The 16061-nt window shown below is 42.7% G+C and overlaps 1 protein-coding gene and 1 long non-coding RNA gene across 2 annotated transcripts; one reads left to right on the top strand and one right to left on the bottom strand.

Moving 5' to 3' along the window:
* Window positions 1–1027: 1027 nt before the first annotated feature.
* Window positions 1028–6457, bottom strand: LOC127374997 (uncharacterized). Its single transcript, XR_007887302.1, has 2 exons — window positions 6395–6457; window positions 1028–2215 (listed from the first exon to the last, which is right to left on the bottom strand). It is a non-coding gene; the product is annotated as an uncharacterized LOC127374997 (long non-coding RNA).
* Window positions 6458–7358: 901 nt separating this feature from the next.
* Window positions 7359–9790, top strand: LOC127374986 (POU domain, class 3, transcription factor 4-like). Its single transcript, XM_051420739.1, has one exon. The coding sequence runs from the start codon at window positions 7512–7514 to the stop codon at window positions 8598–8600; it is 1089 nt and encodes a 362-aa protein (XP_051276699.1). The 5' UTR covers window positions 7359–7511; the 3' UTR covers window positions 8601–9790.
* Window positions 9791–16061: the final 6271 nt, after the last annotated feature.

Here is a 16061-nt window from a genome sequence, read left to right as displayed (position 1 = left end):
AGGTCCACTGCTGGCTCTGAATCAGATCCAATTGGTTCAAGAGGCACTGATCCCCACAGGGATGCTGCAGTGCGAGAATGTGTTTTACTCTCCAGCGGTATCAGTTTGAATACAGATAGAAGGTGACAGCTGAGCAGCAGCTTCGGCCACTGTGAGGCCTAAATTGAAGACTTTAGAGGCAGAAGGTGATGATGATGGAGTCTTGCTCAGTTATGCAATTATGTCCAAATTACTGCCAGAGCCTCTTGCCCTATCAGAGCCCGGGTTATAGCCTTGAGCGAGCCAATCGGTGAGGTGTTGATGTGTGGTGAGCGATCACAGACTACCCACCTATAGCCCCAGTGGCCATGGTAATATTATCTGAGCGATAATGGTGGATGTATGGATGGAGCCACATGTTGCTGGGGAGAACAGATTGTATAATCTTTTCTATCAATCACCAATTAAAAAAAGCAACCAACCTCCTCCAGTTTCAGAACCGAGGCGAGAACTTTCATTTAAGATTTAACATTCTACGTTCAAGTATTTGCAGTCAACACATCATCCTGTCACAAGTGTGTCAGAAAATCACGCATGATCTGATGCTCTTGAACGATCTCTGCATCAAACATTACCTTCCTGCATACTAATGTAACCGTGGGCAACAGCAGAGGCACACAATAGGCTGAAACCCGCAGCAGCACGTTCGTTCCTTCCTATTGTGTTTGTTTTTGTAAACTGCACAGCCCCAACTTTGCGCAGCGGTGGGACGTGTGTTGTGGACAGAGGGTTCTCACTGCAGTGTGTTTGATGTCTCTCTCTCGCTCTCTCTCTCTGGACCCTGGAGACATTCCTCATGCATAATCGCTGTGTGTCTTTCTGATCTGCCTCTATGCTGGTGGAGGTTAATGCACAGAGCTACACACACACACACACACACACACACACACACACACACACACACAAACACTCTTAAATTAGAGGCAAGCGAAACTCAACAATCTTATTTCCCACAAATAGCACAGAATAAAGCAAACGAAGGCAGAAAGGAGTTTTGTTATGTTTATTGATGTGATATAAGAACCAGTACAGCTATTCAGGCTTCTCTCATCATCTCACATATGTCATTTAGCACTGTGCTGTGCTAAACAACTCATTTGAATATGGTATTTTAAACACAGTAACACTGCGCTCAGCTTAATAAAACCATCTACTCCTGTAATTCATCATACTTTGCCAAACATTAAGCCGGGAAATCAGGGGAAGTGTGATTGGAGGGAGGGACTCTCCTGTAAGGCTCAGTATTCTGGTGAGGACTCTCTAACTGTTGAGCAGAGGGGGCAAAGGGGTCACAAGGTGTGTGTGTGTGTGTGTGTGTGTGTGTGTGTGTGTGTGTGTGTGTGTGTGTGTGTGTGTGTGTGTGTGTGTGTGTGCGCGTGCGTATGTGTGGGTGTGGGTTTGGGTGTGCGTGACGGCAGCATCACCAGTCCTCCAGGGCTCAGCAGGCTAATTAATAATGAATCCCAGAGAGTCTGTGTTTGAAATGCAGATGTGCAACTGCCGGCTCCGCCTGCTCCTTCAGAGGGACCTGTGTGTGTGTGTGTGTGTTTGTGTGTGTGTGTGTGTGTGTGTGTGTGTGTGTGTGTGTGAGACTGTGTGTGTGTGTGTGTGCGTGTGACTGTGTGTGTGTGTGGGGGGGGGGGGTTTGTGGGCCACAGGGGAAAGTTGGTTGCTTAGCTGAGGCAGAGAGCTCGCTGATATTCTGCATGAAATTCACTCGGGTTGTTCGTTAAACGTCGACCACATTTGATTTTTGAGAGACGGGAGAGATTTTCAGCACAGAGGGTCTGTCCTCTCTCTGTTCCTGAGTCCTTTCTCTTCCTCGTTGGTGCCAGCGGAGGCCTCAACCCCGAGCTCTTGTCTGCTCTCAGTACAGAAGAGAAGAAGAAGAAGGAGGGAAGAGGAGCTGGAGAGGGGCTGAAGAGCATACATTACATTTCTATAGACTCTCTACTCTTCTTCACTGCTCTCTGTTTAGAGGATACTGTGTGTTCATTTGTGTGTGTGTGTGTGTGTGTGTGTGTGTGTGTGTGTGTGTGTGTGTGTGTGTGTGTGTGTGTGTGTTGTGTTTGAGCAGTTTGAAGTTTAACAGATGGCAATGTTATGTAGATTTTTACCAACCGTGGCTCCTTCACTGACCCAGGGACAATATACCAGCCTCTTCTGCAAACAGCACCTGTAACACACACACACACACACACACACACACACACACACACACACACACACACACACACACACAAACACAAAGACACACACACAAAGACACGCACACACACACACACACACACACACACACACAAGCAGTGAATAATCTCTCTGACAAACATTCCTTTTGTTTGAGGGAAGGCAAGAGGGACAAACAGTTTCAATTCTGCTCAGGTGTTTCAAATTCTTGCACATAATAAAAATAATATTGCAACAATTGCTTTTGTGCAAGTGAGTGTTTGTTCTCGGAGACATTTCCAGGAGCTGAAAGACTCTCTGACCTCAGGCCTGTGTGTTGTTTTGACTGAATTCATTTTCTAATTAACTACAAACCAAAAAATAATTTTACGCTGGGATTTGTATCATAGTTGGATATCCAGACCTGAGACATTTAATTGAAGCTTCACGTTGCACTTGGTGCCTTTCAGTCGTTCCAGGAAATTAAACGACATGAATTTTGAAGGAACTTTGAAATTCAAAACAACTTTATCTGATTGAAAAAAAGAAAAAAAAAAGAATCAAGGGTGTTTAAAGTTTATCTTCACTGTGGGAATATTGTCATGACGGTCAATAAAATATAACACAGCTCATTCATTTATATTCCCTCGGATCTGTAGTATCATGTTTATACGGGTCTGATGGACAGATATGAAGTTTACTAGCGTTTCAGCTATATGTGTTTTTACATTAATTTTATCCTTAAACAAAGACTGAAACCTTTCATTATCATGTCACATTTAACGGCATAAAGTGGATGCCATTTCGAGAGCGCTGCTGGCGCCATTAGTGTACAATTAGGCCAATATGATCCTATTTGCGATGTTTCCCTAATTCAAAGTAAGACCATAATTTCAAACCAGTTCATGTGTGTTTGCATCCTTGTTTTTTGTCCTTAGATAAAACAAAACATTACACCTATCTGATAATCGGAATCAGTGAAAGCTTGGTTAATCTTTTAAACAAGAATTGCTTCTCTTCCGCGGTGGTGAAAATGAGTGGGGAAATATCCATAATTTAAATTAAAATTGCATATCATTTGAAGAAGTAAAATTATATCGCGCCAATACGGGGTTAAAAGCCTAAAAAAAAAAAAAAAAAAAATAGAATGTAATCCTACATTGGGCATGTTGTGATTATTGAATGTAAATTTCCATGTCTTTTCTCGCTAGATTTCGTGGAAACTTTTGGCAATTTCAACCAAATCCGAGCTCTAACCAGAGGCTGTCAGGTGAAACCAGCCGAACAGGACACACATATTCATTTTCTCCATGTAGATTAAAAAAAAAATCAGAGGACTTCACTCTAGACTTGTTGAACAGCAAAAAAAAAAAACCCTAAAAGACACAGCTAAGCCCCTCAGAAGCGCGCAGAGTCTCCGCACTGCAGACCAAACAAACGCACCGGGCCTCATGCATTATGAATGTACATTTACACTTGTGTGCTCTCATGGGATGATTTTTTAGCTTCCCATACATTCACTCATTGGTGTGTCCAATGTATTTCCTCCTCTTCACCCCTGCTGGACACACACACACACACACACACACACACACAGAGAGAGAGAGAGAGAGAGAGAGAGAGAGAGAGAGAGAGACACACAGAGAGGTGAGGTTTACATGACTGACAGATGGACATGTAGGACAGCCTGCACTTTTCTATCAGAAACAGAGTTCAAACAGACGTTTTTGTTTCAAGTTGAGGATGAAAACAAACGACTTGTCACCGACATGATGTGAGATTAGTTTCGGGTTTGTTTTTGAAGGGTCGTGTTGTTTAAACACGGTGTCACTGTCCTTTATTAGGGACGTCACGGGTTAATGGGAATATCGATTTTACTGTCTGTCTGGAAGCCTGTGAAGTGTGTGTGTGTGTGTGTGTGTGTGTGTGTGTGTGTGTGTGTGTGTGTGTGTGTGTGCGTGGCGGATTGTTAGGGATGAGAAAACAACTAGGCAGAGGTGACACGAAGCCTTTGGATTAAGACAAATAATCAACTCTTTAGCAGAAATCAAACCACAGGATAAGAATGAATTTGCAACCATGATTTAGCCCTAACGTTGTAATTTAGAAAATGAAGACCTGTTTTCTTCTTTTTGTATCCAGTTTAAAAACATGTCCGAAATGAATGTCAGGCCCACATAAATAATTAGGGCAAATACAGATTTATCTGTTTCAAACCTTTAACTTGAGGCCGTATCTGGCACACAGGGGCAGAGATTTAGGTTTCTTAGGGAAAGTTTTCAAAGGTCATGACACCGACTGACAGGTCCCGCCCTGAGGCCCAAGGCTGTCTCAATGCCAGACTAAAATCTGATTTATCTGTAGGCTGCAGCACCAAACTGAGGAGGAGAGCATTTAGGCAAAGGAAACAAAGTATAATGCAATAGAAAGGAAAAAAAAAACTATTTTCTTCTCACTCTCATTACTCTGAGCTGCACAATTAGACTTTCACACAAAACGAACTCCATTAACATTTGTATATTTTTTTTAGAAAGAAGTAGCATGGGCCTGCTGAATTCTGCTATTACAGAGAGATATGATATATTATAAAAGCCTATTAAAACTGACAGACACTGAGAAAGACAGACACACCAAACCCCCATAGGAAAATTATAATTTTATATAATAATAATAATATAATATTTTCTGTATGTTCTTTAGCGTATGTAAACATGGAGTCAGTTACCCCATCTAAATTAAATATTCCCCAAATGCAATGAGCCCAAATATTCCTGTTTTGTAAATGCCCATTTCAGTATGTTACAGACCTGCAACCAGGAAGTAATTAAATTCAATGCAGCTTTTAAAAACAAACAAACAAAAAAGACTATTAATCTAACATCACAATTACTTGTTCTGTCTAACTCTTTATCATGTCAATTTAAACGTTAACTAATAGTCCAATAGAAAGGGACGGTATGAGGAAAGGCATTTCATATTTGTTTTGTTTGTTTCTTCAAGATCACCTACTGGAGGTTTAAAGTTAACAAATCGTTTTATTTACTCCACTTTGCCTACAGCAAATAATCTGAGTCAGAAGATAATCACCAAAAGATTTACTCAAAGCCGCCAAATAAACACCAACAAGCAGCTAAACAAACACAACAACCCACCATAAACTGCCATTTTATAAAGACAAAATTAAAGAAATTATGAGCCATTAGTTTGTGTTATTTAGCAGTAATGTGCACCTCGGTAGACAGAGAGCCTGCAGTGCTGCATGGTGTAAGTGTAGCAGGGCTGGCTCGGGTTATCTGTGAATGGGCTCTTTATTGGAGGCGCGGAGCGGGGATTTGCCTTTTATTCGCCTCGCTATGGAAACGCGCTCGACGGCAGAAAAATGTTGATGTGAATAAAAGGAATCAGCACAAGGAGCGTTTCTAGAGAAGCATCTGTTACACTTAGAAACTTAGACTATCGAGAGCAATACAACCCCCTCTCCAAGTCCTCTCCTGTCTGCTTTATGCTCCCCCAAAATGCAGACTTTATTTTTGTAACGAGACAAAAAATATTTAGGCTGTATTTTTTTTTTTTTTTTTTTTTTTTTTGCGATCCTGAGCGTCGAAACAATTTTAAAAGCTCAAATTTGCTTAATATCGGCTAAACATGCTCAGATTTAATCAAACGAGCTTATAGGCTACGTCTATTTTCTTTAAATGGGGAATTCATCCTCCAAAAATCAATTCGCTCTGGTGCGTCATTTAATAGGACACGCAAGAAAATGCAGGATTTGTATAAACATGCCAACTACTACCATTGTGCTAGAAATGTACAATTTATTTTGCATACAATTCTGCATAATTTCATCCCATAGCGACTCAAAGGAAGCAATCCAGTTCAGCAAACTAGGCCACTAGAACAACCCTGCCATTCACATCAAATATTCAGCCACTTTTACTGAAATTTCAAAGAGTAAACTACATGAAGAATTTACGCACAACACTAATGCTGGAATTAGAGCACAACAACAAATAAATGCATCTATTGAATTGTTTCCCATTAATCTACAGGCCTATTGGCTACAACAACGTGAGGCTGTCCTGTCATCACCCTGCCCTCACTGCCGCTGTCTGTCATTCCTCCGGTTACCGAGGCCCTGTCCACCCTCCAGCGGCCCTGTCCACACACATCCACCCCGCGGTCAGCTCACCTGCTCCGGCCTCCCCTCTGCCTCTGTCTCCACAAGCACCTCCTCGGCTCAGCGCTCTTTAATGACTTTCTGGTGGCTGCAGCCTTCTTTTATTTCTCCCAAATGTATGAAAATGTATGCAAATTTAAATCAAGCTTAACCTGGGAGCTCGAGCAATATATTTAATGGAATTTCAAACCAATAAGGAGACTGGGACGCAGTCTTCTAATGGCAAATATAATTACGCAGCTCAGTTAGCTCTCAGATATGCAGATAGATCTTTTTCATCTCTGAGAGGACCTGATGAGATTCTTAAAGACTGGTAGTATGTGTATCCTTATGCGTGAGGACGCATTTACTTCTTTGAGAAAATGTAAAAATGATGAAGTTTTTAGGTTGTAAAGAAATGTCCTATGAACCCTGGTTCCATGTGTAGGAGCAAAAAGTGTGAGTCTGGCTGTGGGAGGAAGGTTACTTTTTTAATATCTTATGAAAACATTATTTTAAAGACCAGCTTGCAGTTATAGGCCCATGACATTCGTTATTTTGTCTGACTAAAATGAATGTGGATAATGATTGTCTTGTGCGTAAAACCCTTTTGCGTAAAACAGTATCTTGAGAGGCTCATTCTATAAACACCTGAGGAAGTATTCTCTAAAAGTTAATAATTAACAGTGAGAACTGCTCTTGGTTTGATTGTATCCTTCTAAATTAAGTGCTGGCACGTCTAACAAATGCCATTGCGCTTTAATCTCCTCCTTCGCACGCGCTCAAGGGTGACAGGAGCAGCAATAAACTCGTGCGTAAATCAGTTGGAAACTTTAATTAATAAACAGGAACTGCGCTCCACGCGCACATCGTTCCATAGCCAGACCCACTGGACCAGCAGTCCGACTCACTTCCGGTTCGACTGCCTGTAACCCTTTCCTATCCGCAGCTCTGCTTCCAGAGGCGGAGGTTCGGGTATCTGCGCCGTCATTGGTCGACACGCGTCGTCACTGCGTCTCAGTCGGTCTGTGAGTGGTGGTGGAGGCTGTCAGTCAGTGCCAGGCTGCTGCCGAGACTCCAGAGAGAGGGAGATGTCAGAGGCTGAGCTGCTCCCTCGCTTCAGTAGCGCTAGTGGGGTTCAGCAGCCAGCATGGCCACAGCTGCCTCCAGCCCCTACACCCTGCTCAGCTCCAGTCCCATGATCCACCCGGACAGCCAGGCCATGCAGCCTGCTAGCCCCTACAGAGGACACCAGAAACTCCTGCAGAGTGATTATCTGCAGAGCGTCCAGAGCAACGGACACCCCCTCGGGCACCAGTGGGCGAGCAGTCTGTCGGAGGGCAGCCCCTGGTCGGCCTCCATGGAGCAGCAGGACGTTAAACCAGGCCGAGAGGACCTGCAGCTTGGCATCATCCATCACCGCTCCCCGCACGTAGCGCATCACTCCCCTCATCACAACAACCATGGCAACCACCCGGGAGCCTGGGGAACTCCGGTGTCCCACAACTCCTCCATCACCAGCGGGCAGCAGATCAACATCTACTCCCAGACGGGCTTCACTGTCAACGGCATGCTGGACCACGGTGGCCTCACACCTCCACCCAACCCGCAGGGCCAAGGCATGCACCCGGGCCTCAGGGACACACTCAGCCCCGAGCACAGCGACCTCGGTGGGCACCACTGCCACGACCACTCCGACGAGGAGACGCCGACTTCGGACGAGCTGGAGCACTTTGCCAAGCAGTTCAAACAGCGGAGAATCAAGCTGGGCTTTACGCAGGCGGACGTGGGTTTGGCTCTGGGCACACTGTACGGTAACGTCTTTTCCCAAACCACCATCTGCAGGTTCGAGGCTCTGCAGCTGAGCTTTAAAAACATGTGCAAACTAAAGCCGCTGCTGAACAAGTGGCTGGAGGAGGCAGACTCGTCCACAGGCAGCTCTAGCAGTATAGACAAGATAGCAGCTCAGGGGAGGAAGAGGAAGAAGAGGACGTCCATCGAGGTCAGCGTGAAGGGGGTTCTGGAGACGCACTTTCTCAAGTGTCCCAAACCCTCCGCGCAGGAGATCACCTCGCTGGCGGACTCGCTGCAGCTGGAAAAGGAGGTGGTGCGCGTGTGGTTCTGCAACCGGAGGCAGAAAGAGAAGCGCATGACGCCGCCGGGAGAGCCGCCGCCGCACGAGGGACCCTATTCTCACAGCGGGAGCGCGGGAGACGCCTCCTCGTGCCACGATCTCTGACCGAAGCACCGGGAGGAATCCCCCGGCACAGACTCTCGAGCGCAGGGGCGCGCGGTGGCACCTCCGAGCCCCCGCGCCTGTCCCGGTACAGACTCCTCCAGATGCCTCCAGCACTGAAACACGACAATAACAATAACAGAGATACCTGTTCAGCCTTCGTCATTTTCTAACTGTCATGAGGGCATTATTCTATAGCGGCATATCAAACGTCACATTTCAGATTACCTTTGGAGCCCGCCAAATTATTTTCTACATCACGGATATAAATACAAAATGTGCCTAATAACCTGCCAGCGCCTTTGGTTTGTGTCACCACTTCTCATCAGCTCGATAATAATGATAAGATGGGGACTGATGTGTGTCTTTTTTTTTTTTTTTTTTTTGTTTGGATTTGTTTGGGCTTCTCTCACACACTTTTGCTTCCGTTGTTACGACCAGCGGAGTGAAACAAATAATAATATCACTTTTGTTAATTGATTTGTTGCAGCACCAGAGGCCATTTTACAGTCCACCTCATGCTTCCCTCGGGCTTATACAACGCTTTAGTTCTCATCATATTTACATTCATTATTTTGTAACATACTCGTAGCAGATCTGTAATTATTTTTGCATATGCAAATATAGGCCCTCATTCCAGTTGTAGAGGTATTGCTACCAACATAATAGCACTTGGAGGGTTTTTATTAAATATATTCTTATGGCCTGTAGCTTATGAAGCCACACACAGTTACAGCTATTTATAAATTCATTTATTTGATTTCAATCATCTTCGACCATATAAACTGTGTGGACTCTGAAACAGAGCCGAGAATAGAAAGAGGGGTTGACGACGCTATACACCTGCCTATAATTTTATTGTACGTTCAGTATCAAAATTTTATAATCTTAAATACTCCTGTTATTGGTTTATTTCTTAAGTATTTTTTTCGAATATTGTACAGTTTTATATATTACCCTTTTGAAGTCATTAATTTAAACAAATGCTCTTAGTTATTCATGCACTTAATTAGCTATGTAAAAAAAAAAAAAAAAAACACAACACAATATTTTCAGTAAGATTGAACTGTTTCGGCGGTTTTATTCCAAATTTCGATGACAGCTCAAGTAATTATTTATTTTCAGTATAAAGCTTGTATTATGTTTTGAAATAAACTGTATGTTGTAATAAACATTTTCTTGCTACAACTGTTCACTGTCAAACAGAATTCAACTTCTGATTAATGCGTATTGAATATTTAGAAGTAGGCTAAAAATCGATCAAAAATTTATTATTATTATTATTATTATTATTATTATTATTATTATTATTATAGAGAAAGCAATAATGCATAATGTATAACAAATTTTCTTTATTCGGTATTCCTTTAATTCATTTGGCATAATTTGAATATGGGTTCAATTTAAAATTGTGGCTGATTATAATGATACTAAACAGAATATTATGCTCCATTTATGTCTTTATACACACCAGTACAACAATGCTTAAGCAGCATAACCTTCACTTAGCTTCAATGTCATGTCAAAAGGCAACTTTTTCTCAAGTTTTTCATGCCACTAACAGCTGTAAAATATCCAGTGGTTCAACAGGACCTTGGCTGCAGGTCTGCAGGCTCTACGGATCACAGCAAACTGAGACGCTTTCTCCAGCAGTTCCACTGAAATGTTATTGTCCGGGCCCTCTGCCCTCCTCAATCAGACATGCGTGATTTATCGCCTGGGCCGCTGGGCCTGACAGCAAAACACAATGACACACACTCACACACACACACACACACACACACACACACACACACACACACACACACACACACACACACACACACACACACTTAGACACACACAATCAGAAGCAGATGAATCTCATTTCAAAGACTACAGCTGCGTATAATTGGCCATGCAAGGGCAAAATAGAGTGATATTCCTAAAAAAAAATAAAAAATGCCTAAAATAATTTAGACATGGTTTGGAAATAAGTAGGCCTATAGATGCAGCACTACTTAAATGATTCAAAAATAGAGCTGGAGAGGGAGAGTGAATGAGGGGAGAGGAGGAGAGGAGGAGAGGCGGAAGGGTGCTAGGCCTTGCCTTGAAATGGAGAGCCTGACTGGAATACTAATGCGTCTGAATTTATGCATCTCCTCAGTCTGCAGCCCTGAGAGAGGGGGGTGGGGGAGACAGAGAGAGGGAGAGAGAGAAAAGGGTGTGAGGGTGGAGGTGAAAGGGGGCGGTTATGTAGAAGAAGAGAAAAGTAAAACCATGGCTGATTGATTCCATCCATCTATTTTAGTTTGAAATAATCCCTGATTTCTGATGGTGTGTGTGTGTGTGTTGGGGGGGTGCCCCTGGATGGAAGGAGAGCCAGCAGCCGAGCAAACAAGCAAAGCAAGCCAAGGTCCAGAGCAGCACTGCAGTATCCTTGAGCCTCTTCCACCTCATGCTGCTTCACTGTGGATGCTTAGAAAACCTCCACTAGCACCCTCCAAATGTGTCTTTAGAGAGTCACTGATACCTCCACATAAATAACTTAGTAGTGAAAAAATGATTGACTTGGGAAAATGTGTAAAGGACAGTGAGAAAAATATAACAGGTGCAAGATGAAAGCACAGAGGTATTAAATCATGAATTTCAGGTAATTATTTTTCCAAAATGCTTGAGGTCGGATGACTCGTTTTTTTGCAGATAATTGAGCCTCTGAATCAGATCCTGAGTAAGAGCGAACTGATCATCAGACAGGACGGCAACAATAGAGAAGCAGAAGTAGTGACTTGTGTTTGGAGGATGAACGGTTTGTTTACTGGCGAGGGATAATGGGACCGGCTGACTCACACCTTTTTCATAATTGCATCTCAAACCTTCTGTTCTCTTTGAATTTATTGTGTATCCTGTCTCAAAGACTTTGGTTGGAAGTTAAGAAGTCAAAAGTGTAAAACAAAAGTGGTTACCAAATTCTTCTAAATAAATTGTTTTCCAAAGCTTTTATTAATAGTGTTATTTTTCCCAAGTGTTTCAAAGAAATCTCTGAAGGTCAGTGAAGTGAATAAAACATGCAGGGATTAAACAGAAGCAGCTTTTAAAGCAGGGCAGCGCAAATTTTCTGAGAAAGCAGAAAAAAAGTTAGTGAGGCTCAATGATATAGTCTTTGCAGTAAAGCTGGCATGATAGGAAGTCAAAGAGAGGACATTGGACATCACATATCCCTTTAATTAGAAGGGGGGGAGTAGAGGCCCGCAGTCTAGAGAACACAGACAGAAACAAAACAGCAACCCACATGAGAGGAGTCATACATGGGAATAATTAATATCGGCTGCTAGTCCGCTACATGGTTGTATGACAGACTCTGTCTCATCCTTTATTTTTAAGTTTAAAAAATGATCAACTCTACTTCACTCTTTTATTTTAAGTCTCATTTCCAACATAAAGGCAAGGTCATACATTTATGTTCACACCTTTTCTGTCAGGCCAGAGATCTGATCCATGTCTTCATTCTTGTTCTGTTGTGTTATAACTTATTCATGTCTTAAAGCAGTGATTCCCAACGTTTTTAGCTTGTGACCCCTTAAAACAAAGCAATGTCTACTTGTGACCCCCATAATCGGCTGCATTTTAACCACCTAGAACTTTCCAGTAATTTACAAGAAAAAAGCAAAACAATTTGGGGAATTTAGTTGTGTAAGAGAAATATGTTTGTTTGTTTAAAATTTTTTTGCTTTCATATCCTGTTAATAATCTTGTGACCCCCTCAGATTGAATTTGCGACCCCTTCTCGGGGGTGCCGACCCCAAGGTTGGAAACCATTGTATCAAAGCTTATTTTACATTACACTTGTTGTAAGTGAGCCCATATCTAAAATAAACAAGTACTGAAAACACAAGAAAAAAAAACTAAAACTAAAATAACTCAAAAAAAGGTTTATTTAATACGTGAACAAATGAAAGTGAAGAAATTGAAATTAAAATTATTCCAGTTGTATTCTGTCACCATTTAGTAAATTATAAATTATAGCAAGATATTTGGTGGAAATTCCCCAAAAGACAAAAGATTTTCTCATGGCAACCAAACTCCCTTATAAAAAAGCTCATTTTTAGAAACCAAAGTTCCAATACTTCCAGAAGCATGCTATATAGCAGTGTTAATTAATGACAGAAAGGGATCAGGCTCAAAGGCCTCTGCCGTTGTCAACACATACAGCAGATGAATTCAGGACGCCCTGAGGAATACCAACTCTCGAAAAGTATGTCCTGAAATCAGAACATTACCAGAGACAGTTGGTGGTGGGTTTTCTTGTTTCCTGCATCCCCCCTCGGCCTGAGAGAGTAAGTGAGGTTTTAATTTGTTCTGGAATGATTTTCTGGTGAACAATTTCCATGCTGTGAATTGGATAAACATTTTTTGGCAGTGCTTTTCACACTTGTTGCAGGGAACATTTACACACTTATTCATCACATTTTCTGTGTGTTGGTGCTCATGTTTGCCCACTTGAAAACACTTCTGCTACTGCAGTGCGCCGACACAACTTCAAAGTGAATCTAACCAAACTTGATAACTGATCACTGGAGGGCAGAGGACCTCAGTTGGTAATGATAGTGCATTAGAGGACAGAATCAATTGCAGAGTAACTGTAACTGAGAGCAGAGGAGAGAAGAAATGGATTAGGGTGGGGAGGGGAAGTGAGTGTCGAAGAAGAAGAGGAAGATTGAAGAAACTGCAATACGATGAATCGCATAACGTAAAATCAATTTCACATCCTCAGTTCTGGCATCCCCTGACAGGGCGGAGCAGCTTCACTTTGTGGGGTGCGGGTGGGTGTAAGATATACAGTGCATCCAGCCAAGAGGATCCGAATGTGAAGAAGAATAATCTGAAAAATTCAACCTACTGGTAAAATTGACTTTTTTAAATTTCATCTCCTCAGATCAATTCATGCTCTTAGAAACCTCCAGTTTTTATGTTCAGTCACTGACAATTAAATGTAAAAAGGGTGTCAGTAGATCAGCTGCCTCTGAAATCCCATTGTTCTTCCCTGTCGAGGCTGTGGCGGTCATGTGTTTGCAATTATTTTGACAATTAAAACTGTATTAAAGGTGTGCCATATGATAGCTCCATTAAGGAATATAGGAGCTGGAGTGACATCTACAGTGTGTTATTTTGAGGCTGACACTCAAACTGCAAACTTTGATTTGACTTTAAGTGGTCACACATGGCTGCACACCTTCAGTTAAGAGGTCTTATTTAAAAAAAACTACAGAGCCAAGTAGCATGCTCTCATGTTTAGAAAGGAGCATTCGCCATCCCACTTACTCTCTATTAAACGCACACACACAGACACAGACACAGACACACACACACACACACACACACACACACACACACACACACAGGGGTATATGTGAGAGGAGAAAGGCCTGTTTATGGCTCTGAGAGAGTAAATCACTGTGTCTGATATCTTCATTTGAGACAGAGGGCTGATCACTGCTCGTCCTGCTTGTTCCACATTAACTCATTATCACACACGCTCACTCCATTAATTCTCTTGCTTTTATTAGCAGCAAGAGTGGATACGCACACACACACACACACACACACACATACACACAGTGGACTGGTGACAAGCACTGCTTCTACCTCATCTGACAGCTAATGGCTTCATTAGGAGCAGCGTGTTAATTGGCTGACTTTGGGGAGACGCTCGTTAATGAGGATAAATAGATTCACACCTGAGCGGGGCGCTACCCAGCCACGGCAGCACTGTGGGAACTCTGGGTGACGAGCGAATGTGGACTGCAACTATGACTGCAGCACCTGTCCGTTTTTTAACTTCCTCCCAGCCCAAACACAGTTGTGCTTTCCTTGCCAGGCAGACTTATTAGCCAAGTGGTTGATTAGCACCAGGAGGCCAAAACAAAGAGCAGTATGTCAAAACAATTAGCCCCACTGTTTACCTCTCAGCTCCCAGGCTGACTACGAAATGCATCTAATCCAGGAGAGAGAGATAGAGAGAGAGAGAGAGAGAGAGAGAGAGAGAGAGAGAGAGAGAGAGAGAGAGAGAGAGGGGACATGGAGTCAGCTCGGACAGTTGCAGAAAAAGGACAACAGCTGGTCCATAGGCCAATGTGTGTGTGCAATGTGTGTGTTTCTGTGTGTGCATCGATGGGAGCAGTCCTCGTGCCTCAATCCATCTGCTTTCCTGCCTAGATCTCCATCCTCTGCTGTCTGGTCATGACAGCTCTGACACACACACACACACACACACACACACACACACACACACACACACACACACACACTTTACACACCACTGGTTAGAGGGGCTCATACTCTCAGGGGAGCGGGGGGTTGGACGGACAAAATGGAAGCAGGCGAGACTGATCATTTACATAAGGGTAGGACACAGACCCACTGAGGGACGCTGTGTGTTCAACAGCCGTATAACTTCTTACTGGATAGTGTTACCACCTAGTGGTGGCTAACACACTTTGCATCTCATTTGTGTTTATTGGGAGAGGACACAAAGGAAGGTGAAGCTGCTTGGGATGTGGTCATTATTTTAAAGGGTCTGTTCACATAAATTTCAAGAAACACTCCTCCTCCTATCTAACCCTGATAATATTGTGGGTTTATAGCTGCACTAATTCCTCTTTTTGTATTAAAGGTTATATATGATATTTAGAACAGTAATTTAACAGCAAGCAATGGTTTGATATGTAAATATATCGTGGAGTGAAGGCATCCTGAGCAGAGAATGACATCACACTCCCTCTCCCTGTTTTGATCCTTGAGCACGGTTTAGTTCTCCAGTCCAGTGCTCACACCTTATTGCATGCGTCTGAGAGGTTGTTTTTCTCATCTTTCTCTGTGGATTAAGGATTTATTTCGACCAAACCAGAAATAATGATTGTTGAAACCTTGTACAGGCTAACAATGATAGTTTTGGTGGGTTTTTTTTCATTTCTGACCACTTTGAATGGAGCTGCGATGTTACAATGATGTACGATTTTTGTCTATGTGGCAGCCATAGCAATATTAACAGCTGTTTCTAGTTAAACAAAAGGTCTGTCTCTGTAGGGATCATTTCCATAATGACAACAATCTGGGCCTGTCAGTGGCTAAAAACAAGCACTTTTAGTGGACGTACTTTGACTCCTGCAAGGATTACTTGCAGCCATTTTGCAAATATTTTCACATCTAATTTTGTGAGAAAAGGATTTTTTTCGACCTAACCAACATTGGTAAGGTTGAAATGACCGTGTATTTTGTTTCTGACCAGCCATTAGCCAGTGAACATATTGGAGCACTTAGCAGCAAAAGAGCCAGATACTTCCCTCAGGAGTTGATGGAGACCAAAAAAAGCTAAAAGGAGAAATACTGGACTCACGTTTGCCATGTGGCCAGAAACACAACTCCAAATGAATGCTAATGTTAATCTGTATCAACTGGATGTGCAAATAGGCAAGTGTTTGTTAA

The sequence above is a fragment of the Dicentrarchus labrax genome, unplaced genomic scaffold, assembly GCF_905237075.1.
Source record: "Dicentrarchus labrax unplaced genomic scaffold, dlabrax2021, whole genome shotgun sequence".
In the NCBI taxonomy this organism is placed as follows: Eukaryota; Metazoa; Chordata; class Actinopteri; family Moronidae; genus Dicentrarchus; species Dicentrarchus labrax.
This window is presented reverse-complemented; position numbering and strand designations above follow the sequence as displayed.